The 24,818-nt window shown below is 38.1% G+C and overlaps 1 protein-coding gene across 1 annotated transcript in view; it reads right to left on the reverse strand.

Annotated features, from left to right (window-relative positions):
• GRIP1 (glutamate receptor interacting protein 1) overlaps positions 1 to 24,566 on the reverse strand; it is a 515,267-nt gene extending 490,701 nt beyond the window's left edge. The window contains exon 1 of the mRNA XM_042781204.1: positions 24,434 to 24,566. Coding sequence (XP_042637138.1) covers positions 24,434 to 24,566 — 133 coding nt within the window. The remainder of the gene's footprint in view (positions 1 to 24,433) is intronic.
• Between the last annotated feature and the right edge of the window lie 252 nt (positions 24,567 to 24,818).

Below are 24,818 nucleotides of genomic sequence, written 5' to 3' on the forward strand. Positions count from 1 at the left end.
AAAAAAAAAAAAAAAAAGTCCATTCAGAGGAGGAAACAAACCCATGAGATTTGAAGAGACAAATCAAGAGAAGTTCCCTACACACTAGTTGTGTTTCACCAGAAAGCCATTTAACTTTTCCGTGCTTTTGTTATCCCATATGTGACTGAGGAATAACAGTAATAGCAGCCAGCTAATTTATCAACTTAGAAGACTGTCAGAGGACCACATAGAAAAATTTTTATAAAACCATTGTAAAATTCTAAAATAAAACATAATCATTGTGATGCTTAGTACAAAAATTATAATATACAGACTTTGCTTTAGAAAAAGATAAAGATGATTCATAATTTGCTTCTTACTTACATGTAAAATTTTTGTTCTATGAGCTATTTGTGTCTCTAAATATGAAATCTGAAAGCTTGACCTATCTTGATCACTTCTTCCTAACCATGCAATCTGGATTTATTTCTCTCCTGAATATAAATGTCTCATACTTTCATCTTAATTTACTCTGTGAAAAGATAGTTATAGTACTGCTTACAGAAAACCAGTGCAGAAATTAACAACAACAAAAAAAAGTAAAATGTAGTCATTTGAGTCAATTAAGAACTTTCATAACCAAAAAAGTTTTTGTCCTCTGAAAGAGACAGAATTTTCTTTGATGGTAAATTTTAAGTAGTGTTTAGAGTTACTATTTAGAATGAATTAAATGTTATTACTTCTATTGCCTTTTTTCCACTAAACTTCCTCTGGTATACTTTATGATTCATTAGATCAGCATTTTAAGGTAACTGAAAAACACACTTTATTTTTCTTATTTTCAATATGCCATCTGCAAAAAGGGAAAGAAGGCCACATGTTCTGACCTTCTCTAATCCCACAAGAGGAAGACAGAATCACCATCAATGGCCCACGGCCTGTTCCTGTGAGGCCAGACATGCTGCCTCCCTCCAGCCCTTTCTCCAACCTTTCCTCCCAAAGCACCCACCACCTCTTCTCCTGGGTTCGATAATTTGCTGCAGTGGCCAGGCAGAACTCACAGATTATGGGGTTTATTAGGGAAGCACCAGGCTACAGTTCAAGTTCAGGAAAAAACGCTGTCTCAACTCCCAGCCCACCGTCTCTCAGCTGTCTCTCCCCCAGCAGTGCATGTCCCTCGGTGTCTTACTCAGTAATGTGTGTCTCTTTCAGGAGCACGTGTCTCTTTCAGCAGCACGTCTTCCTCAACTAGCAGTCAGAGAGAGTTCTGCCTCTAGGAGGCTTCCTTTTGAGTTGGTCAAACTAGCCAATCATAGCATCAGAACTCTAAGCACTTGAGAGAGATTGGGAACCTCCCAGAACATTGTTTTGTGCCACTCCCAACAGAAATACTCCAGGTGGACAACTTTAGCAATCAGGAGTTCCTCAGTTGCTCATAGCAAATCCTACCTTGGAGTTTACATAGACTTATTGGTAGAAAAGCCACACTAAATAATTTACTACACCAAACCATCATACTTTATTATTCTAATCCCATTAATAAAAATGCACATGCAAGAGTAAATGATTTCATTTTAGGCAAAAGATATCAACAATAAACTGCATTGGACTGAGCAATCAATGATTATTGAATTCTAGGCTCCAAGGTAATATTTCTAGTTACATAGAGATCCTTGAGACTCAAGTTGCCCACCCACTCTGCTTTTAATGAACAAGGTCAAAATCATGAATTGAAATATTATGACACTAATAGAATACCTCAGAAAAATTTTAGCCTTGAGGTGTCATAAATTGCCAAGTATCTTTTCAGAAGGCCTAAACACACACACACACACACACACATGAGCTCTGGTAGCGTAGTGCCTAAGGTACTTGACTGCTAACCAGAAGGCTGGTGGTTCAAACCCACCAGCCACTTCTCGGAAGGAAGGTTGGGCAATCTAGTTCTGTAGTGATACCACCTCGGGAACCCGCAAGGAGGGTTCTCTATGAGTTGGGTCTGACTCGAAGGCATATAACATATATATATGCTGAAGATAGATATGTCTCTTGGAATCCACTAATTCCAGTTGTCTACAGTTTGGTGTGAAACAAAATAAAATTAAACATTTACTAAGCTCTAACTAGGAGCTCTGGTAGCATAGTGCCTAAGGCACTTGACTGCTAACCAGAAGGCTGGCAGTTCAAACCCACCAACCACTCCTTGGAAGGAAAGATGGGGCAATCTACTTCCATAGCGATACTGCCTCGGAAACCCAAGGAGGGGTCGCTATGAGTTGGGTCCGACTCGACGGCAAAATAACAACAAAAACCACAAGCTCTAACTATGGACTAGGCTAGGTGCAGAGGGAATACAAAGATAAAGTACAAAGTAGATAAACTCTAATCAAAAAAGTTAAGAGAATGTAGGAACTGAAGAATGATTTTGAAGTTCCTAGACTGGACAAGTTTTTATAGAACAATGCCTTCAACTAAAAAAGAGAATGAAGATAGAGCTAATATGTTTAGGGTGGGATATAAAATATTGAGTTCATTGTAGGAAATGCTGAGATATGAGGTGATGGAACATTTAGATGGCAGTTGAAACCAGGGACCTGAGCTCATCTGTGGCACCTAAACTACAAATAAAAGGGTGTGAGAGATTGTCCAGGAAGAATTTAGAGTGAGAATACAAGAGGAGCAAGGACTAAACTCCAGGAAATTCAAGAGTTAAAGAGAGAAGAGAAAGAGAAGGTGATTAGAGAAGGGGAGAAGAATCAGGAAGACGGGTCATAGAAGTCAAGAGAGGAACAACTTAAGGACCAAAATGATGACCATTTGTCGAATGCTATAGAAAAGTCAACAAAGTTAAGGAGTTTTAAAAGGCCACTAAATTTAGAATCAGGAGGTCACAGGAGATCTTTGCTGGATCATTTTCAGTGGCATGGCAGGTATAGAATCCAGAGAGTCACAAGGCATGGTTTAATCAATCTAATATTAATTGAGCACTTTCTTTGTGCTTTGGGGACGGGAAAGTACAAGGTGTATATATGCATGTGTGTGTATATATAATAATTTTTAAAACATATTTGGGAGGTGGGAGGTGGAGGTAGGCAAAGAAGAGTCAGGAGAACTTGGAAGTTGCCTGTATCTTCAGTTAGCAATGTGCTTAGGGAGGGGAGGAGCAGGTTAGACCTTCAAAGAGAAGTAAGATCTGGGAATAAAAGGGAGAGAGAGCGCCTGGAGATGAAGACAACAGATTGATGACTAATGTTGAAAGCTCAGCTGAGGCTGGCACTTATAAATTTTTAATGTCGCCAGCCATCATGGTAATATGTTCTTTTTCTTCCAGTAATATCGGTAGCCTGAGAGCAGGAGTAAAGACCACAGACAGTTTAGTGGTGCTAAGGTCAAGCAATGACAGGCTTGTGAGGCTCAAGTCCAGGGAATGCAAACACTTAAGGGGCCTAATGGCTTAGCAGGGAACTGGATGTCTAACAACAGAAGTAGGCAAAGACATTCTGACAGGTGGAGAAAACAGGGAAGAGACTAAAGGGTCTGATGGCAAACGGGATTTCATGAGATTTCTAAGGAGAAAAAGGATTTGAAAAATAGAGAACCTGATAAAATTAAAAGTTACCAAGTGCCTTAACAAAGAAAAAAAAAAAGAAAAAGAAAACACCCTGATTCGCCATTTAAAATGATATACTTCACTATCATTCTAACTTTTTTCTACAAAAAAATAAAAATAATAATAAATTAAAATTGGCACTTTGCTCTTAACATTAAATAATTCCAAGTAATATCAGGTTATTTCTCAAGCTTGTAATTACAGTCCAAACTAAGAAATTCCAGTTCAGTTCACAAATATTATAATTGCTGACTATTTGGGAATCTTACAACTTTAAGTGTGAAGAATAAAAGAGTAAAATATAAAATGCTTCTAAATGAAAAGAATAAAGATCTAATTGTCTGAGACAATTACAAAACTCCAAGCAAGATACTCTTACAAAGCCAAATTCTAACTGGATAATATAAATGATAAAACCCGACACTAAGAGTTCTTTAACTACCATTGTCAAGAGTCAGAATAACATCCATTCTTAAAACATTTCTCCTTCTTGAGAAAGATTTCTTATCAGTAAATTTGATAAGTAGGTGTTTATTTTATTTGAGGGCAGGGAGTATACAATTCATGACTGACTTAGTAATGGAGAATATAAATACAGAAAATTAGTTCCTATAACATTTTTCAATTCTCACAGATTCTAGGATTTATGTAGAGCCATAAGAGAACTGTTTTTATGACAGTTATACTCATATTTTTTTTCACATAGATGTATTGGTTTTGTACTGTTTTATCCTTTAACAGCTTCAGTTTTAGGTATTACAAACACAGCATGTCTTCATAATCAGATATTCAGATGCCCCAACGTGACACAGCACGGTGTCACAGCCCCCCTGTTCTCTCAGCTCTCTGCTGCTGAGGGATTGTGAATAATAGTCAAGGTCCCTACTCTGGATTGACTTTACCTGCTCACCTTTGTGACAGTAAGTTTTCTTCCAGCCCAAATATTCTGTGAATTATATACATCAGTTCTTGATTTCAGATTCAGTGAAAAAAGAAAAAAGGAAAAAAAAAAAAAAGGCCAATTGTCCCACTCAAAGTACAACTGGCTCAAATTAAGGGAATAAACAGGACTGAGAAGAAAACTTCTCTCATCAAAAAACAAAAAAAATGATGTCATAAAAGCAGTTGATTTTGTTGGGTTTTTACCTTCACAGTCATGGAATTATATCCATGATGACTCAGAAGTTTGTCAGCCAGTAAAGGGACTGATCATCAAAGCATCCTTGAATGGCAAAGTGGGGGAGAAGTGCACACCAGCGTTGCAGCTGGGAGAGGTGAAGCACCTGGCATAACTCTTGGCACACAGTAAGTGCTTTATGAATATTTGCTAATGCTATCTAGCAGGTCAGATAATTGGGATGCATAATTAAGCTCTTTTGGTCCCTGTTTTATATGGAAAATAAGGATAATGATACCTGTGTCACAGAGTTGTTGTAAGAATTGACTGAGATAATGCAAAGAAAAGAGTTTAGCAAAGGGCCCAGCATGCATTAATCTCAGGAGGCCAAGTATCAACAGCTTTGTAATCTGCCCAGTGTCTCAAACCTGGTACAGGAAGGACCCTAGCCTGGACCTTCTGCACAGCAAGTGCTCAATGAGTATGTTTTGAAAAAGAGAAGAAGATCTATAACCCATTTGACAACTGTTTCCTTTCTCTTTCTATTTTCTTTGCATTTGGATTCTCTAAATATTTGTCGTAAGAATTGTGTTCTCCTATCACATAACCTGAAAGCTGGGCAACGTACAATGAAGACTGAAGAAGAACTGATGCCTCTGAATTGTGGTGTTGGTGAAGAATACTGAAAATATCATAGACTGACAAAAGAATTAACAAATTTGTCCAGGGAGAAATGAAGCTGGAATGTCCCTTAGAAGTGAGAATGGCCAGACTTCATCTCACCAACTTTGGTCATGTTGTTAGAAGGGACCACTCCTTGGAAAGAAATATCATACTTGGTAAAGTGGAGGGTCAGCAAAAAATGGGGAAACCCTCAGTGAGATGGATTGACACAGTGGCTACAACAATGGGCTCAAGCATAGCAAGGACTGTGAGGATGGCACAGGACTGGGCAATATTTTGTTCTGTGGTCCACAGTGTTACTTTGAGTCAAAATCAACTCTACAACACCACCACTACCTACCATCACCACCACTACCAGGTAACATAGCAGTTCTGCTCCTATGTATGTGTCCAAGAGAATTGAAAGCAGTAATGCAAACACACACATGTGCACCAATGTTCCTTGGCTATTCAAAATAGCCAAAAAAGTGGGAATAACCCAAGTGTCCACCAGCAGATGAATGGATAAATAAAATGTGGCACATTTGTATATGTGGCACATTGTATATATACACAATACATATACAAATATGGCCTTGGTGACAGAAAAAACACTGGAGATCACATGATAGAATTTTGCAAGACCAACGACTTACTCTTTGCAAATATCTTTTTTCAACAACACAAACGGCAACTATACATGTGGACTTTGCCAGATGGAGTACATAGGAATCAGATTGACTACATCTGTGTCAAGAGGTGATGGAGAAGTTCAATATCTTCAGCCAAAACAAACCCAGGAGCTGACTGTGGAACAGATCATCAACTGCTCATATGCAAGTTCAAGTCAAAAGTGAAGACAATTAAAAGAAGTCCACAAGAGCCAAAAAATAACCTTGATTATATCCCTCCTGAACTTAGAGACCATCTAAGGAATAGATCTGATGCATTGAACACCAAGTCATTAAAAAGATAAACCAAAGATTTGGTCAAAGAAAAGACCAAAATGGATGTCAGAAGAGAGTCTGAAACTTGCCCTTGAATGGAGCATAGCTAAAGCAAAAGAAAGAATCAACAGGATAAAAGAGCTGAACAAAAGATTTCAAAGAGCAGCTCAAGAAGACAAAGTCAATTATAATGAAGTGTGCAAAGACGTGGAGTTAGAAAACCAAAAGGGAAGAACACACTTAACATTTCTCAAGCTGAAAGAACTGAGGAAAAAATTTAAGCCTTGAATTGCAATACTGAAAGAATCCATGGACAATACATTGGATGATGCAGGAAACATCAAAAAAAGATGGATGGAATACACAGAGTCACTATACCAAAAAGAATTGATAGATGATCTTCCATTTCAGGAGGTGGCAGATAATCAAGAACCAATGGTATTGAAGGAAGAACTCAAAGCTGCACTGAAGGAAACGGAGAAAAATAAGGCTCCAGGAATTGATGGAATATCCATTGAGATGTTTCAACAAATGGATGCTGCACTGGAAGCACTCACTTGGCTATGCCAAGAGATCTGGAAGACAGCTAACTGGCCAACTGACTGGAAGAGATCCATATGTGTATCCACTGCAAAGAAAGGTGATCCTACAGAATGTGGAAATTATCGAACAATATCATTGATATCATACGCAAGTAAAATCTTACTGAAGATAATTCAAAAACACTTGCAGCAGTATATCGACAGAGAACTTCCAGAAATGCAAGCTGGGTTCAGAAGGGGACGTGGAGCAAAGGATATCATAGTTGATGTCAGATATATCTTGGCTGAAAGCAAAGAATACCAGAATGATGTTTACTTGTGTTTTATTGACTATGCAAAAGCATTCGATTGTGTGGATCATAACAAATAACATTGAGAAAAATGGGAATTCTAGAACACTTAATTGTACTACTGAGGAACCTATACATAGACCAGGAGGCTGTCATTAGAATAGAACAAGGGGATACTGTATGGCTTTAAATCAGGAAGGGAGTGTGTCAGGGTTGTTTCCTTTCACCACACTTATTCAATCTGTATGGTGAGCAAATAATCTGAGAAGCTGGGCTATATGAAGAAGAACGTGGCATCAGGATTGAAGGAAGGGTCATTAACAACCTGAGATACGCAGACGACACAACTTTGCTTGCTGAAAGTGAGGATGAGTTGGAGCACTTACTGATGAAGATTAGGGACTACCATCTGCAGTATGGATTACACCTCAATATAAAGAAAACAAAAATCCTCACAACTGGACCCATAAGCACCATCACGGTGAATGGAGAAAAGACTGAAGTTGTCAAGGACTTCATACTACTTGGTTCTACAATTCTTCTGGTTACCTAGTGCCACTGTGCCAGGAATATACCACAAATGGGATGCCTGTAACAAACAGTTTATTCTCTTACAGTTTGGAGGCTTTAAGTCTGAGTTCAAAGTGCCAGGCTTTAAGGGCTAGATGAAAGCCCCTCAACCTTGGGCTTCAGCTCTTCCTCCTGCTCCTGGCCCACTGAAGCTAGAGGCTTTTCTTCACTCAGACAGCTGCTGGCTGCTGAGACTGACAAGCCCAAGGTTGACAAGTAAAAAGGCACAGACCCGATGTTACCAAAACACACGGCAGGCCATTAATTCAAGTCCACTGAAAGTCCCAAGGTTGCAAAGCATGGCAGGCTACTGAACAACAACACAGCTACATGCAGGGTTCAAGTGTGCCGTAAGCTACAGACCATTCCCCAAGCCTTCTCCTTATATATAGGAAGCAGACCACATCCCTAAGGCAGCTACTCAGCTGCTCACAGTACATTCCACTATGGAGTTGATTACCAGCCTCACCATGGAGAATACTACATCCAGCTGCCCAGCCACTCAACCAGGCCCAGCCAAGTTAACACACAAACTTAGCTAGCACAACAATCAATGTCAATGGAAGCAACAGTTAAGACATCAGAAGATGTATTGCTTTGGGAAAATCTGTTGCAAAAGAGCTTTTTCAAGTGCTGAAGAGTAAAGATATCTCCTTGAAGACTAAGATGCATCTAACCCAAACCATGGTATTTTCAATTGCCTCCTATGCATGTGACAGCTGAACAATGAATAAGGAAGACCGAAGAAGAGGTGATACTTTTCTGTTGTGGTGTTAGCGAAGAATGCTAAAAGAACTAACAAATCTGTCTTGGAAGAAGTGGAGCCGGAATGCTCCTTGGAATTGAGAATGGCCAGACTTTGTCTTACCTGCTTTGGTCATGCTGTCAGAAGGGACCATTAACTGGAGAAGGATGTCATGCTTGGTAAAGTGTAGGGTCAATAAAAGAGGGAAAGGCCCTCAACAAGATGGATTGACATAGTGGCTGTAGTAATGGGTTCAGTTATAGTAGGCACAGAACCAGGCAGTATTTTGCTCTGTTGTCGCTATGAATCGGAGATGACTCAACAGCATGTAACAACAACAACAACATATATACATGATAGAATATTACTCAGCCATACAGAGAAATGAATTCCTGATACATGCTACAACATGGATAAACTTTGAAAACATTACACTGAATGAAGTAAGTCAAACACAAAAGGACAAATATAGTGTGATCCCAAATATGCAACATCTGCTGTTGGCGATGATGGTAATGTTGTCAAGTCAGTTTTCAATTCATAGCAACCCTATATGACAGAGTAGAACTGCTCTATAGTATTTTCTAGGCTGTAATCTTTATGAGAGTGGATCACCAGGTTTTTCTTCTGTGGAGCCACTAAGTATGTTCAAACCACCAATCTCTCAGTTAGCACCTCAGCACTTAACAGTTGTGCCACCAGGACCCTTGTGAAATATCTAAAAGGCCACTGTATAGAGACCAAACCTTATTAGTGGCTAACAGAGGTGGGAGAGAGAGAATGGAGGGGATATTGTTTAGGAAGAATTGAGTTTTTCCTTACAGTAAGGGAAAATTTGACATTGGATATTGGTGATAGTTTCAAAACATAATTAATGTAAGTGGTATCACTAAATTGTACAGATCAAAAATGTTGAATTGGCAAATAACTGTTTTAAGGGTCCACTGAGTCACTTTCGACTCACAGTGACCTATGTCAACATATTGCTGCAACTGTTTTTCAATTATTCAGCAAAATTTTACTTGTGTGTGACAGTAATGATACTGCTCGATAATTTCCACATTCTGCTGGAACAACAACATGGGAATTGGTCTCCTTCACAGTTTTTCAAGCAAGAAACATCTATTGAGGGCCCAGGTTTTGTCAGGCAGCCAAGTACTGTCCTAGGTGCTAGGTTATAAAGATGAAAAAGAAGTATTCACAGAGAGACATTCATACAGATAGTCACAAAACAATAGCGTAAATGAGGTGTCATCTGTAAACACAGGAGCCCCAAATATAACTCTTGAGTGGAGGATGGGGAAGGAGGGATTTACACAGAGGAGGCATTCCTTGATGCAATGGGAAGGGTTTGATGGGTTAAAAATACACCAAGTTCAGTTCTATTCTTAGCTAACTATGTAATCCTAGGTTGGACGTAATTACTGAGCAAATTACTATATTGTTTGGGATAACAATCATATGTAAAATCAGAGGGCTGGACTGTAAAATCTCTAAGATTTTTCTTAATTCTCTGACATCTTTTCATGCCTAATTATCTTCCAAACGATCCTATAACACATTATTACACAAAAGCTTTGAGATTTTTAAGAGTGAAACAGGCACATGTCTATATAAATCATGAAAACTTGGAATGGGTAGATAAAACCAGGCATAAACAGGCACTGTGAATTCCAAGCAATAATGAAAGGCCACTGTAAATCCAAAATGCTGAAATGTATAACTGATTGCTGAGTACCGCTATTTCTCACCCTGTATTTAGACAGCTGCTCCCTTAAATGTGATCATGGTTCTAGGCAGGGTGAAATGAACTAAGCAAAGTATTTTCAAAGTTTAAGTTCATATTCTTGTCTTCAAAATATTTGTACAAGTTAATATTTCTACATGCACATCACAGTTTACAAAAAAAAAGCTGTAACCACAACCATAGTGGTTTGTAAAATTCTCCACTTCAGCTATTTGCTAACCTACATCCAATTTTTATAATCAGCTAGGATGCCACTGCTGGCTTCACATTCTATATTTGTTACATTTGACATGTGCTTAGTTTTATCTCAAAAATGAAGCTTCATAAATCAAATGTTATTTTCTGCACCTGCAAATCCATGAGTCACATCCACTACCAGCAGAAGCCAACATGAAATCGTAAGACCTGCTCAGCAATAACCAGAAGCACCTGTTTTCACAAAATGTTCACCATTGCACCCAAATGAAGCAGCATTTCTTAAAAGGTTGTCGGTTAGGCAAGTCTCCTGAAAAACAGTTCAGATGATCATGAAACAATGGATCGATTTTAAATTACATAGTTTTATTTCTAAATATGAGAAACTAACCCTCTGGATTATATATATCAATCAATAACTTAATATTCCAAGAAGAAATATAAAATGCCCCGACTCATGGCACTGCCTGATTCTGCGCCATTCCCATGATTAGCTGCGTTTCAAACTGTTGTGACCAACAGGGCTTACACTGGCTTATATTCACATATTAATTGCCAAGTCTTTTTTTCCTAGTCCACCTTAGACTAGAAGCTCTGTTTGAATCTGTTCAGCATCTGAGCAACATGTAAGCTTCCACTGACAGATGGGTGGTGGTTGTGTATGATGTGTATTGATCAAGATTTGAACCCTCGTCTCCTTCATGGAAGGTTGTAATTCTACCACTGAACTAACACTACCCCATTGGTTATGTACAGCTAGTAAACAGTAAATATCAGAAACATATTTGAAAAGTGTCCAATTCACCATAAAACTCAGAGGATGATGATGCTGTGGCTATAACTAGAAAAGTGATGCACAATTTTGTTTACTTTCTAGAAACAATTTCTTTGATATATAATCCTTCCTATAAAATGCACAAGCCATTAAGAGTCTCTACAATGTGGTGAAGGAACCCTAGTGACTCAGAGGTTAAGCACTAGGCTGCTAATCAAAAGGTTGGTGGTTCAAATCCCTCATTGCTCTGTAGGAAAAAGATGTGGCAGTTTGCTTCTGTAACAATTCACAGCCTTGGAAACCCTACAGGGCTGCTCTACTCTGTCCTTACAGGGTCTCTATGAGTCAGAATCAACTCAATGGCAATGGATTTGTGTTTATAATGTTAATTTCAAAGACTAGGGGAAAATATGACATATTTTTGTCTTTCAGAAAATCAACAACAAACTATAAAGCAATCATCCATTTCCGTATCCTCTGATTACATGGCAAGTGTACTTTTAACTTAAGAATCAATGTGCTTCAATCCAAGTACAAAGAAGATTAAGATACATTTACTGACATGAACCTAAAGGCACTGCATGCCATTTTCCCACTTTAGGCAACTCTTATCTTGGTAATATTAGACTAACAAAAGATGCCTGTATAAGGAATGATAACCTCAGCCCTATCTTTTTCAGCAAAATGAAGGTTTTCCCACTAACTATGCCTCCTGCTAACCAGAAGGCTGGCGGTTCAAACCCACCAGCCACTCCTCGGAAGGAAGGTTGGGCAATCCTACTTCCGCAGTGATACTGCCTCGGAAACCCAAGGAGGGGTCGCTATGAGTCGGGGCCGACTCGACGGCACATAACAACAACAACAACATGCCTCCTTTGGCCATATCCATATCTTACCTGTTAGTGAAATATTGCAAAGACCTTTATGACTAGACCTGGATTTGTGGCTGCATTCTTCCTATTCTTAGTACATTATGCCTATGAAGAAACACATTCTGAATTCTAAACAACTGACTGTACAAATGAACTTCAAGAAAACAATCCATTCAGATGTTGATGGAAATACCGTAAATCTGCAGCAAAGATCTCTTTAAAGTGAGTAGTTTAAAGTGTTGAAAAGCAATGTGTTACACTGAGCACTCATGTGCACATGACCTAAGCCATGGTATTTTTAATCACCTCACATACATGTGAAAGCTGGACAACAAATAAATAAGATTGAAGAAAAACTGATACCTTTGAATGATGATACTGGCAAAGAATATTGAATATACCATAGACTCCCAGAAGAACAAACAGATCCTTCTTGGAAGAAGTATAGCCAGAATGCTCCTTGGAAGTGAGGAGGGTGACGCTTTGTTTCACAGACACTGGACATGTTACCAGGAAGGTCCAGTCACTGGGGTAGGACATCATGCATGGTAAAGTAGTGGGTCAGCAAAAAAGATAAAGACCCTCAACAAGATGGACTGACACAATGGCTACAACAATGGGCCCAAACACAGCAATGCTTGCTCAAACACAGCAAATGGTGTAGGACTGGGTACTGTTTTGTTCTACTGTACACAGAATGACTGTAAGTTGGAACCAACTTGATGACACCTAACAACAACAACAGCAAAATCAATTCTACTATATATTTTAGGAGCTCTGGTAGCATAGTGGCTAAGACACTTGCCTGCTAACCAGACGGCTGGTGGTTCAAACCCACCAGCCACTCCTCGGAAGGAAGGTTGGGCAATCCTACTTCCGTAGTGATACTGCCTCGGAAACCCAAGGAGGGGTCGCTATGAGTCGGGGCCGACTCGACGGCACATAACAACAACAACAACAACACTATATATTTTAAAGTACCACTGGCAGTTTCCCTTTGTTATCATGGTGAATGATTCTGTATTCCATATTTTATTTTACTTTTATTTTCTGTGTTGGTTCTCAGTACTTGTCAACTAAACTAATACTAGAACTTTCCATAGTGGAGAACAAAGATGGTTGCTCCTTTGGGGCTACAAAGAAATAAAAATACATTACATATATTCATTTCAGTGCCTATCCTGTTTTCATATTCTTCCTTTTTAACAGTTTAATGGTTTTTAGTTATTCTATGGAGTTGTGTGTAACCATCAGCACAGTCTAATTTCTGGAATATTTCCATCACATTATAAAGAAACTTTATGCCTTTTGCAGTCAATACATGTTTTTTTTGTGTGTGTCTAGATTTTTTTTTCACTTAGCATAATATTTTTGAAGTTTATCTATGTTGCAGCATGTGTCAGTCCCTTTATTTCTAAACGCATTCAGAAAAAAAAAGCTTTATCTCTAAGAGGCCATGATTGAATGTGCAACACTAATAAAAATCCCACTCTCAAGTCCTAACACTTTTGGGTACCATTTTCTCTTTGCACAGTTACCTTGTGTGGTACAGTGAACTACTTGGTATGGCTTTTCTAGCCTAGTCTTTTTAACTCCCACTGGATTACTGGGTGGGACCATGCAAATAAGGTATGTAGAACTCTGATGTTGGGATTGGTTAGTTTTGTCACTCTGCCAGGCTTAAAATGAGCCCTCCTAGAAGCAGAGAGGGGATCTCACTGCCATCAAGAGAAAAGAGCTGGAAGTGAAGTGGAACGCATCCTTGGACCCAAGATCCCTGCACTGGACCTCCTTGGCTGAGATACACACCCTGGCGAGAGAAGCCCAGCAGAGAGACATGGCAGTAGAACCAAGAAGCACGAGATAGAGTGGTAGGCTTACCTCGCCCACAGAGGCAGAGGCCAGGTTGAGAGGCCAAGGGCCAGAGAGGCGTGTCTGAGGGCACAGCAGAGGGGAGACTGTCCTAATTGAAGAACTGTATCCTGAGCACATTACTGAACCTGAATTGTAGCCTGTTACTTCCCTAATAAACCTCATAACCTTGAGTATTGTCTGTGAGCTCTGTGTGGCCATTGCAATGGACTATCGAACCCAGCAAAGAAATAATAAGTGCCATGGGAGGGATGGTTGGTGTCAGAATTGGTAAAAGCCTGGAGGGCAGTGGTATGTCTGGTCTCATAGGAATGAGCTTAGGCTGTTCATGGTGATTCTGTCTTCCTCTTATGAAGTTAGAGAAGGTCAGAAGATGCCACCTCCATGTCCTTTTAGCATTCTTGCATTTAATCTTCTACCTCATCATTATAAAAAATTAATCAAATGGATAATCCATTCATGTACTCATTGCAAATTCCCTTATTTAAATATTCACATGATTGATTCTTCTATTTGTTGGAATATCTCATCATGAGGAATATATGCTTAACCAGTTATCCTAGATAGGCCCTAAGAACAGTTAAAACTGTAAGTCAAAAGAGTCTTCCTTGCCAAGTTCATCTACTCCCATGATTTCATCCACCAAAGCTATACACATGAATTCAAACCTCTAAGCCCTGTTCACTCTCTGTAACTCCACCTTCTATATTTCAAGATGCCTTCTAACAATTCTCTCTGGACATTTCATTGGCAACTCCAACTCAATATGTGGAAAATCTTCCTTCTGTTCAAATCCATGTCATCCCACTACTGCCATAGTTATCACTGCATTTAGCTCTCTTCCTATAATACCTTTTATACACTATCACCAAACTAATTTTCTCAAAGTATAGCTCTTTTCTGGTTACCGATCCACTAAAAAGCCTAGACTACTGCCTACACAGTAAGTTTAAACTCCTTAGCCTCCCATTCACAACATCCAACATGCTTTAGTTAACACTTATAAATAAAGGTTTCTTTTATTAACATTTATGAAGTGCTCACTATGTCTCAGGTACTAAGTGCTATATTATGCCATTTAATTCACAATAACCCTATGAGGTTATTTATGCCATTTCACAGATGAAGAAACTGAGGTACCAAAAAAAAAAAAAAAAAAAAACAAACCCACTGCCATTGAGTTAATGCTGACTCACAGTGACAGCACAGGACGAAGCAGAACTGCCCCATAGGATTTCCAACACTGTAAAACTTTACAGAAGGAGCTTCCACATATTTCTCCTGCAGAGTTGGTGGTAGATTTGAATCACTGACCTTTTGTTAGCAGCAAAATGCTTCAACTGCTACTCCTCCAGGGCTTCTCAAATGTGGTACAGACAGGTTTATTTGCCAAGGTCACCTACCTATTAAAGGAAGGAGCCAGGATTCAAACTGGGGCAATCTACTTCCCTAGTGATACTGTCTTGGAAACCCAAGGAGGGGTCGCTATGAGTCAGAATTGACTGGACAGCAGTGAGTTCGTCTGTCCTGCATCTTTCTCTCTTTTTTTCTTGAGGAAAGCAACCCTTATATTTAAAATACCTGTTTCCACTCTAATTCTATCATCATCGATTGGTCACACATAGTAGACCATTCCCTTGGCTGTGGTGAATGGTCTGGGACATAACAACAACAGTCTTATTCAGGTGCCACACCCTTACCCAGCATGATACAACTGCTTCTGTCAAAACACATATTGCCTTACAGGAAAGAAAGTGTGTTTCTGATCTCACAAATACCTATATATGTTATTTATGTGCAGTGCATGTGTGCGTGTATTCATGAATGTTCACATATGTTCTTTAGTATTCTAAAGTATCTAGTTTCAGGGTGCACTTTGATAAGGAATAATTGTCTTGAAGCCATCCAAACTCTCTTTTATGCTGTTATAAGATATTGGAGGCAGAACCCCAGTTAAGATGTGGATAGGGAAGTTGTGCAGCGCCCTTTAAGATGAGATTTAACTCTCTGAATACAAAGTAGGGTCACAAAAATGTTAATTAACTGTCCAGCGGATACCCTGCTAAGTGAAATTCTTCCTCTGCTTAAATTTCCTCATTGGCAATTCCCTTCTGCCAGCTGCTTTCAGAGTGTTCAGTCCTCAGAGACACAGCTCTATTGACTTGACCTTCTGTGTCTCGGGTATTCTACAGGGGGCTGGAAGGACTTTTCCAAACACCTCATGCAGTGCCCTAATTTTACAAATAAAAAACAAACAGAAATCCAAGTGATTCATCCAAAGTCACACAGTTACTTAGTCCCATTAAGAGAATTATAATTTTGGAGGGCGAGAACTTTAATTGAAGGAAACTGATTTCCAACTCTGGCATTTATTACAATGAAACAAAAACAACCAAAGATTCATGTTTTCCAATCAAAACATTTCTATGTGCATTAAACTAGAAATTAGCTGATTGGAATTTCTATCCTGACTCTGGTCCTTTCTTAAAAAACAAAACAAAAAAACTCACTGCTGTTGAGTCAGTTCTGACTCATAGCAACCTCTCCTTGGGTTTCTTAGGCAGTATCACTACGGAATACATTGCTCAACCTTCCTCCCAAGGACTGGCTGGTGGGTTTGAACTGTCAGCCTTCTGGTTAGCAGGCAAATGCCTTAGGCACTACACCACTAGAGCTCCCTGGTCCTTTTTAGCTGTGTGAGTTTTACCTTGGGCAGCTCTAGAGACCTCAAGGACTGGAACACTATGAGGGATCTCGTAATCTTTTGTCTCTACTTCTTTTGCATATTGGTTTGGACCTGTCCCACTTCAGACTGGTTTTCCCCAGGTGGTAGAGGACATTGGTCTAAATCTGAAAACCCCTGGAGGGGTATTCTGATTTACCTAGCATAGTACATACCACCATTCCCAGACCAATCACCACAGCCAAGGGAATGGTATACTATGTCTGTTTTGATCTATCAATGATGATAGAATTAGAGTGGAAACAGGTATTTTAAATATCAGAGTTGCTTTCCTCAAGAAAAAAAGAGAGAGAGATGCAGGATAGACAGATGGATGTCCACTGCATCATGTAAACAGAAACCACTGGAATATATTTATAATTACATAAACAGAAGGCTTGGTGACTTTTTAGATATAAACAAAAAAGGGGAAAAGAAATATAAATTAAAATTACCACATGCATATGAGCCCCATAGAGAACTCTTTCAGGTTTGTATCGTTAAAATAAAAATAGCATTGAAGGAATTACTCACCTCCACATGCCATATGTTACATCACTGTAAGAATAATGTGACTATAAAGGAGGCATGAAATCTCATAGCATTTTAAATTCAATACAGTCTACATTTATTGAGTTCAGATAGATTTTGAGCATATATTTTATTGGCTGGAGTATGCAAGCAACTTAATATAGAATTTAGTATCTTGCTTAAAAGAGGCGTAGGTTTATTCAGTGATTTGTCTTGTCTGGAAGTGAATGTGTCCATACTGGAGGGATTTAAACAAAAGCTAGGTGTCCTTATATCAGAAATGCTGAGGAAGGACTTCTTATATTGGATAGCCAACTTCACTAACTGAATTCCAACTTTCTTCTTACTTCTGATATTCTCTAATAGAATTATGCTATTTCAAGTCCCCTGAAGGGGTCTTCATTGACAAAGGTGATTATATTTGCAGACCACAGAGCAAATGGGAGGTAATACAGAAACTACTGGTCATTAACACTGTTATTAACAACATCAATAAATAAGATACAACCTGTTAATCTGACTTGCAAAAATTACATTAGGAGTTCTTGCTTAAGAGCTTAGTTTAAGATGGCCCAGTGTTCAAAAGAATAAAGCCACCTACACCTACAAGGGAAAATAACAATTCTGATTTATATGTAGATGGACATTCTCCTTCCCACATACAACCTGGACTTTAAATAGCAGGAGCAGAGTCATCAGAAAGGTAAGAGTGTGGAGTAAAGAATGTGGACCAGACCCTATCAAGGAGGCCTGGTTTCTAGGCTCAGTTCTGTCATGATTGGTGGGGCTTGGATAAGTCATTTAACTGCTTTGTATCTCAGTTTATTCATGTAAAAATAGGCAGCATAGACAAAGTGATTCTAAGATCTCTTTCAACTTTAATATTCATTTAAATTATTCCATGTGCTGCACACACACAAAAATACAGCTTGAAATCAAGTTGGTGACACAAAATACCCTGGACAAATGGAACATGTCACCCAGTTGATTTTCAACAAAACAAATATATTATAGATGAAAAGTAATTATCAAGAAAGAAAAATATGCAGTGCAGTCATAAAACAAGCAAGTTTGTCTTATTTCTGTACAATCAATGTTTCTTCTAATTTATCTCAGATTTCTTGAATCAAAATAAAGTTCAGCTAAGGTTTGAATCATCCAAAGACATTTACCTGTCAGTTCGATGACCACTGTTTTTAACATAGAAATAAATAGCGTATGTGGTTGTAAGTACTGGGGAGGCAAGGAGAGCCTATGAAATGGACATTCCTCTGTCCTTATCGCCCTCCTTTCCCTCCTTCCCCACAGGTTGCAGAAAGTAACTAAACCTCAGCTTCTGTACACCAAGGCAAGAGCCAACCATCTATGCAAAGTATAAGTCACAGTTCCTACTCCATCCTTTCTACACACTTATCAAGAGAGAGAATCCTAATTAGATGTCAGTTCCCTGAATCAAGAGTGGTGTGCTTCATGAACATACAAAGAAAAGTCTAGTTAAGTGAAAGAGTAGGAAAAATTACTTATACCTATCATCCACACCAATACTTACAAATTCTCAGACTAAGAATACCCATCACCAAAAACACTGTTACCTTCTAAAAGGAAGTATGGTGTTTGTCAATGAAATTTTTAAAAAGTAAATAAGTAAAAATTAAACAATAACAGAATGTGAAACACTCCTTAAAATTGAGTTTGATCATGTAAGGTACCTTAAAGGGTTATTTACCTAACTAGGGATTTTCAATGCATTCATAGTTTTTAATAAAACAACTCAGTGATGTTTTACACACACACACACACACATACTCATGGACAATACCCCACAATTATTGCTCACTGTCTATTAAAATAGTCAAATAACAAAAAAAAACTCCCCCCCAAAAAAAACCCCCTGTAAATACAAATGACCTTTTGTCAAATGATCTCAGCCATATTTATGCCTCTTTCTTTACAACCCCTCAAATGACCTCAGTAGGAAGGGTTAATGGTCACTAATGACTACCCTGAGCCACTTCCACACACAGCTTTTCTCCTGCTTGGTGACTCAGAAGCAAGCTGAGAAGAGCTGTTACCATGGAGGAACCACATGACTAATTCAACGCCATTACATGCGTGCAAGAAGTAAGTGAAAGTGGCTCATGTATCTCCGTTCATAGGAGATAAACAAATCTCTCCTTCCAAGTAATTCAGTAACCTTCCCCGCACGCACCTTGGTGGGTCAGGATTTCTCTCATGGATAGTAACAGTGCTAACAGAATGCTTGTAAAATACGTATTCCAATATGTTTTATACCTTGAATATCATCCAGTGTGGATCTATACACATATATGTAAAACAAGGACAGAGGATTTACTTTTTGTATGACTGACTGATTAAAATATATGATGGGCACAACATTTAAAAGGCAATGCTATGACACTGTATTTAATAGAAAACAAACAGAAACAGCAAATATAATGAAACGAAATTTGAGGCTCTTTTTCTTTTTTTTTTTTTTTGGTTACACTCAAGCTTATGAATCACTTTTGTAATGAACACAAGCTTTCCTTAAGGAAAAATACCAAGTGATTCATCTTGGTAAGAACTGCTAAGCATAAGTGCTGCTTCTTCATGGATAAGATTCAATAAAAGATGAGGTCTAGGATGATCCAACATGTTCAGAATCTCATAGAAGTTTATCAAAATTCTCCAAAACCCTTTAGTATTCAATGATGAATTTATGATATTAAACAAGAATCTCCTTACTGTCAATTCCTGACAAGAAAAAAAAAAAAAAATTCCTTCAAGACATTCAAGTGAATTTTTTTGGTTTAAATTTCAGTTAAAATCTGTCAGTCAATACCTTTATCTGAATTGCTTTAGAAGTTTAAAATCTTACAACTCTAGACCTTTACAAATCTACTTTGTGTTACATTTTAGGAAATTAAGACCCAGAAAAGTTTGGTGATTTGCCCTAGGCACTTACCTAATTTATTTAAAGTCTAACTCTATTCATAAAAGGATAGATAAGAGATGAAAAGCAGTTTTTAAGAAATCAAGATAATCTTTCCATTCACACTGATGGATGTGCAGTCAATATCAAGTCAGGGATGATTTAAAATCAGTCTAGCATCACCATCACCATCATCATCATCATTAATTATTATTACTAAAACTCAGTTTTGACTGAGTTACAGAAAAGTCATCCATTTCTATAGTAACATCTCTTTCATACTATCTGACCCTGGGGACATTTTATTTCTGGCTTTGGAACTTCATGAACTTATAAGCAATATTGTATTTAAGATGTAAGACAGACTGGTAAAGTTCTAAATCAGTACTTACAACAGATGAGACATTATTAGGTTAAACTTAAGTATATTCAGAATACTCTAAAGAGAAGGAAGACTTACTGGGGAATTTTCTGGAGTGAAAGAGACTAGAGTGATTTCTACATCAATTTGTCATTATCGTATGTGTAAAGTCTATGCCAAGAACTGTGAAAGACAGTTACCTGGCCAATTGTCTGGAAGATATCCATATTTGTGCCTATTCCAAAGAAAGGTGACCCAGTAGAATGCCAAAACTATCGAACAATATCATTAATATTACATGCAAGTAAAGTTTTGTTGAAGATAATTAAAAAATGCTTGCAGCAGTACATCCACAATGATCTGCCAGAAATTCAAGTCAGATTCAGAAGAAGATGTGGAACGAGGGATATCACTGCTGATGTCAGGTGGATCTTGGCCGAAAGCAGAAAACACTAGAAAGATGTTTACTTGTATTTTATTGGCTATGAAAATACATTTCATTGTGCGAATCATAAGAAATTATGGACAATACTTTGAAGAATGGGAATTCCAGAACACTTAATTGTGCTCATGCAAAATTAAGACAAAGAGGTAATTGTTCAAATACAATAAGCGGATATGGCATAGTTTAAAACTGGGAAAGGCATGCGTCAGGATTGGATCCTTTGATCATATTTGTTCTATCAGTATGCTAAGCAAATAATCCAAGAAGTTGGACTATATGAAGAACACAGCATCAGGACTAGAGGAAGACCCATTAGCAACCTTTGATATGCAGATGACACAAGCTTGTTTGCTGAAAGCAACGAGGACTTGATGCTCTTACACCTCAATATAAAGAAACAAAAATCCTCATAACTGGACCAATAAGCAGTAACATGAAAAAAGAGAAAAGTTTGAAGTTGTCAAGGATTTCATTTTACTTGGATCCACAATCAAGAAATCAAGCAATGTAGTACATTGGGCAAATTTGCTGCAAAAGACCTCTTTACAGTGTTAAAAAGGCAAAGATGTCACTTTGAAGACCAAAGGTGTGCCTGACCCAATCCATGGTATTTTTTAATAGCCTCATATGCATGCAAAAGCTAGATAACGAACGGAAAACTGAAGAATTGATGCATTTGAATTACAGTGTTGGTGAAGACTATTGCCAGAAGAATAAACAACTCTGTCTTGGAGGAAGAACAACCAGAATGCTCCTTAGAAGTGAGGATGCTAAGAATTTGCCTGGTGTACTATGGTCATTTTATCAGGACAGACCAGTCCTGGGAGAAGGACATCATGTTTGGTAGGGGGTCAGTAAAAAAGAGGAAGACACTCAATGAAATGGATTGACACAGTGGCTGCAACAATGGGCTCACACATAGCAACAATTGTGAGTGTGGCACAGGACCAGGCAGCGTTTCATTCTGTTGTATATAGGGTCACTATGAGTCAGAACTGTTTCAACGACACCTAATAACAACAAAGTCCCTGCAGAGCTCTGATGGCACAGTGGTTAAGTGCTCAGCTACTAAAGGAAAAGTTGGAGGTTTGAATCCATCAGTTTCTCTGCAGGAGAAAGATGTGACAGTCTGCTTCTATAAAGATTTAAAGTCTTGGAAACCCTCTGGGGTAGTTCTATTCTGTCCTATAGGATGACGATGAGCCAGAATTGACTTGATGGCAATGGGTTAAAATACCTGTGGTAATATGAACCATTAGATAAATTGACAAGACAGTTAAGTTTCTTAACTGGCAAAACAAACACTACAGGGAGAGTAAGAAAGATTTCTTCTGGTTTATTAGATCTTTGGCACCATTAACTGAGATGTAACCAAGATGTAAATTGCACCACATTTTGAGCCTTAAGAAAAATAGTTTTTCCAAGCCATCTAGGGAAAGACATGGGGCATAAAGAGAGTGGTTTTCTCTAAACTTTCAAATTATTGCAAAGACTAATTAAAATAGCTATGCAGTAGATGTAATTGAATTGAGCCAAATCACATGTTTTAGAGGATTGGTTTCAAAGATCAGTCTCTCACTCATCAATAAATTCTGTAGCCGTACAATGTATGATGCCTCCCATATTCAGTTCAGAAAGCCCTGAAACTGAAATCTAAAGATGTACTGGTCTATGACACGTCTCTTTCAAAAGCCCTATTTGACATTTGATGAAATACCAAATCCCAAGTGTCTGAGTTCACTGCAACACATTCTGTTCATCATGTAGCAGTCTGAAGTTGGTAAAACAAAGTGGAAAACATGGCAGCTTCATGTCTAAAGCAAATGACTTTTAAAGTTTAACATCTTATCCTTAGCATGACCTTGACAAATCAGGTAAGTTAAAACACGATTCCCTTTGAATTTCTACATTTTGTATACAAAGACTACTACTATCTTAGCTATATCATTCTCCTCACTCAAGTTTGGGGAAATTTCTTTGATATCTCCATAAATATTCATCTTGTAGGTACACTCTGTAAACTTACAAAGTATTCCTGTTGTTTTTAAACTAACTAAAACTAGTATGATACAGGCATTTCAGAAGTACCATTCGCTTTTATTTCTACAAAGGAATATCAATACAAAATTGAGAAAGTATGAATTTAACTCACATATTGACTACAAGAAATCTGCACCATGAACACTCATCTAATTAAAAATTTCTATGCTTTTTTTTTTCCTAATCTCCAAATTCTGAGAATTATGCACGTAGGCTGACAATATTTCTGATGTGACACAAATCTTAAATTCTTGAATACATTATAGAAAATAAATTTAAGAAACATAGGCTGTCAATACTTAGAACAGGTTATTCATGTAAAACCATTATAAAAGGAAAATACCTCTAAAGTGCAGGGATTACTCAGGAACAGGTGATTATTCAAGCAATGTCAAATAATTACAATTCTGCATTATTATATTATTGCCACTAAATGAATTTTTAGCCCTCGAGTTTCATCAATCATAACAGAATTTCTGGCATCTTGAACTAATTGTCATGAGTTTCAATACCACAGAAATTGAAATCTAAATTATTTGTCAGTGCACTGAGGTAGTAAGTGCAACACATCTACAGTTAAGACATTAAATGGCCAAGAAGAACTAGAATTGAAATGCAAGTTTAAAAAGATGCTTATTCAAGAAAATAAAACAGAGTTACTGTTATTTTTATTTTTATTTTTTAATGGAGACCATATGTACTGCTCCGTTCCCCCTACTTAGGGACCATCCTAAACTCAGCTATCTCTGCATGTAACTGCTATCTCTCTGCACCCTTAGGCATTTCTGGGCATTTGGAATCTATTGGGACAAGTCCAACCCTCACCAGGAACATAAAGCACTGGTAGGAACAAGAAAAAGACTAGGTCTGTGTTATTTCTAAGACAATTTACAAAGATATATATATATATAATTTTATTCTATAAGTATCACTATTCTAGCTGCTAGGAAATAAAATTCCTTTAATTTAGTAACAAAATTAGGAACATGCATCAGAGGAAAGCATTTGAACTTCCTTGTACAAGTAACATCTCAGATTAATCACAAATAACGGTCTAAAAGTATCATGAGCATTAATCATCAATAGCCACTTGAACGTGAAAAAGTAGTATTTCTTCCAAATGGGCTAGCCTCCTCTATTCTGAAAGAAACAAAACAGTTGTTTAAAAACAACTACAACAGAGCAGATTTTACTATACTGACTTGCAAGAGAGACTACTTTTCTGAACGGCTCATTAAATTATAATATAATCAATTAATTGCACCTAAAATATTAACCATGTGTATAGAAGACCTCAGCGGGTGATACTGTCTAGATACAATCTGATGACTATTCTCACAACAAATCAAGCAAAATGTAGCACTTTAATACTTACAGACTGCTCACAGAGAACACCATCTGGGAAACCTTTTGCATTTAAGATAAACACTCCACACACGGTTTATTGTTAGCCCCAGTATGCAAGAGGGAACAGGAGGGTGGAGGGAAACGCTTACTTCGAAAATGCTCTGAAGCGTAATAATAGACATCCTCATAGCCCTCGTGGTAATCCTCTTCTGGTCGGTACTTTTTCCCCTTTCTTCTCCTCGATCTTCTTATCTGCTTGACAAAACCCAGGAAGCGGTCCATCTCTTGCTCACCGCACAGCCTGGCTCCGCCAGCACGGGAGCAAAGCAACAGCCCAGCTCCCTGGGAGCTGGCGGAGCATGAATGACCTGCTCCAAACCTGGGAGGGGGGTGCGCTGCTACCCTGCTATCTGCCTCTGTGCTACCATCAACACAGAGATGTTAGCCATGGGAGGGGTGAAAAGCAACAATAATATAGGTGTACCTTGATAAGGTTTCTCACTTAGCTTAATAAACTGTGAAATGTGCACCTAT

Source organism: Orycteropus afer, unplaced genomic scaffold (assembly GCF_000298275.1).
Source record: "Orycteropus afer afer isolate SDZICR_OR568_19922 unplaced genomic scaffold, OryAfe1.0 scaffold00097, whole genome shotgun sequence".
Taxonomy (NCBI): Eukaryota; Metazoa; Chordata; class Mammalia; order Tubulidentata; family Orycteropodidae; genus Orycteropus; species Orycteropus afer.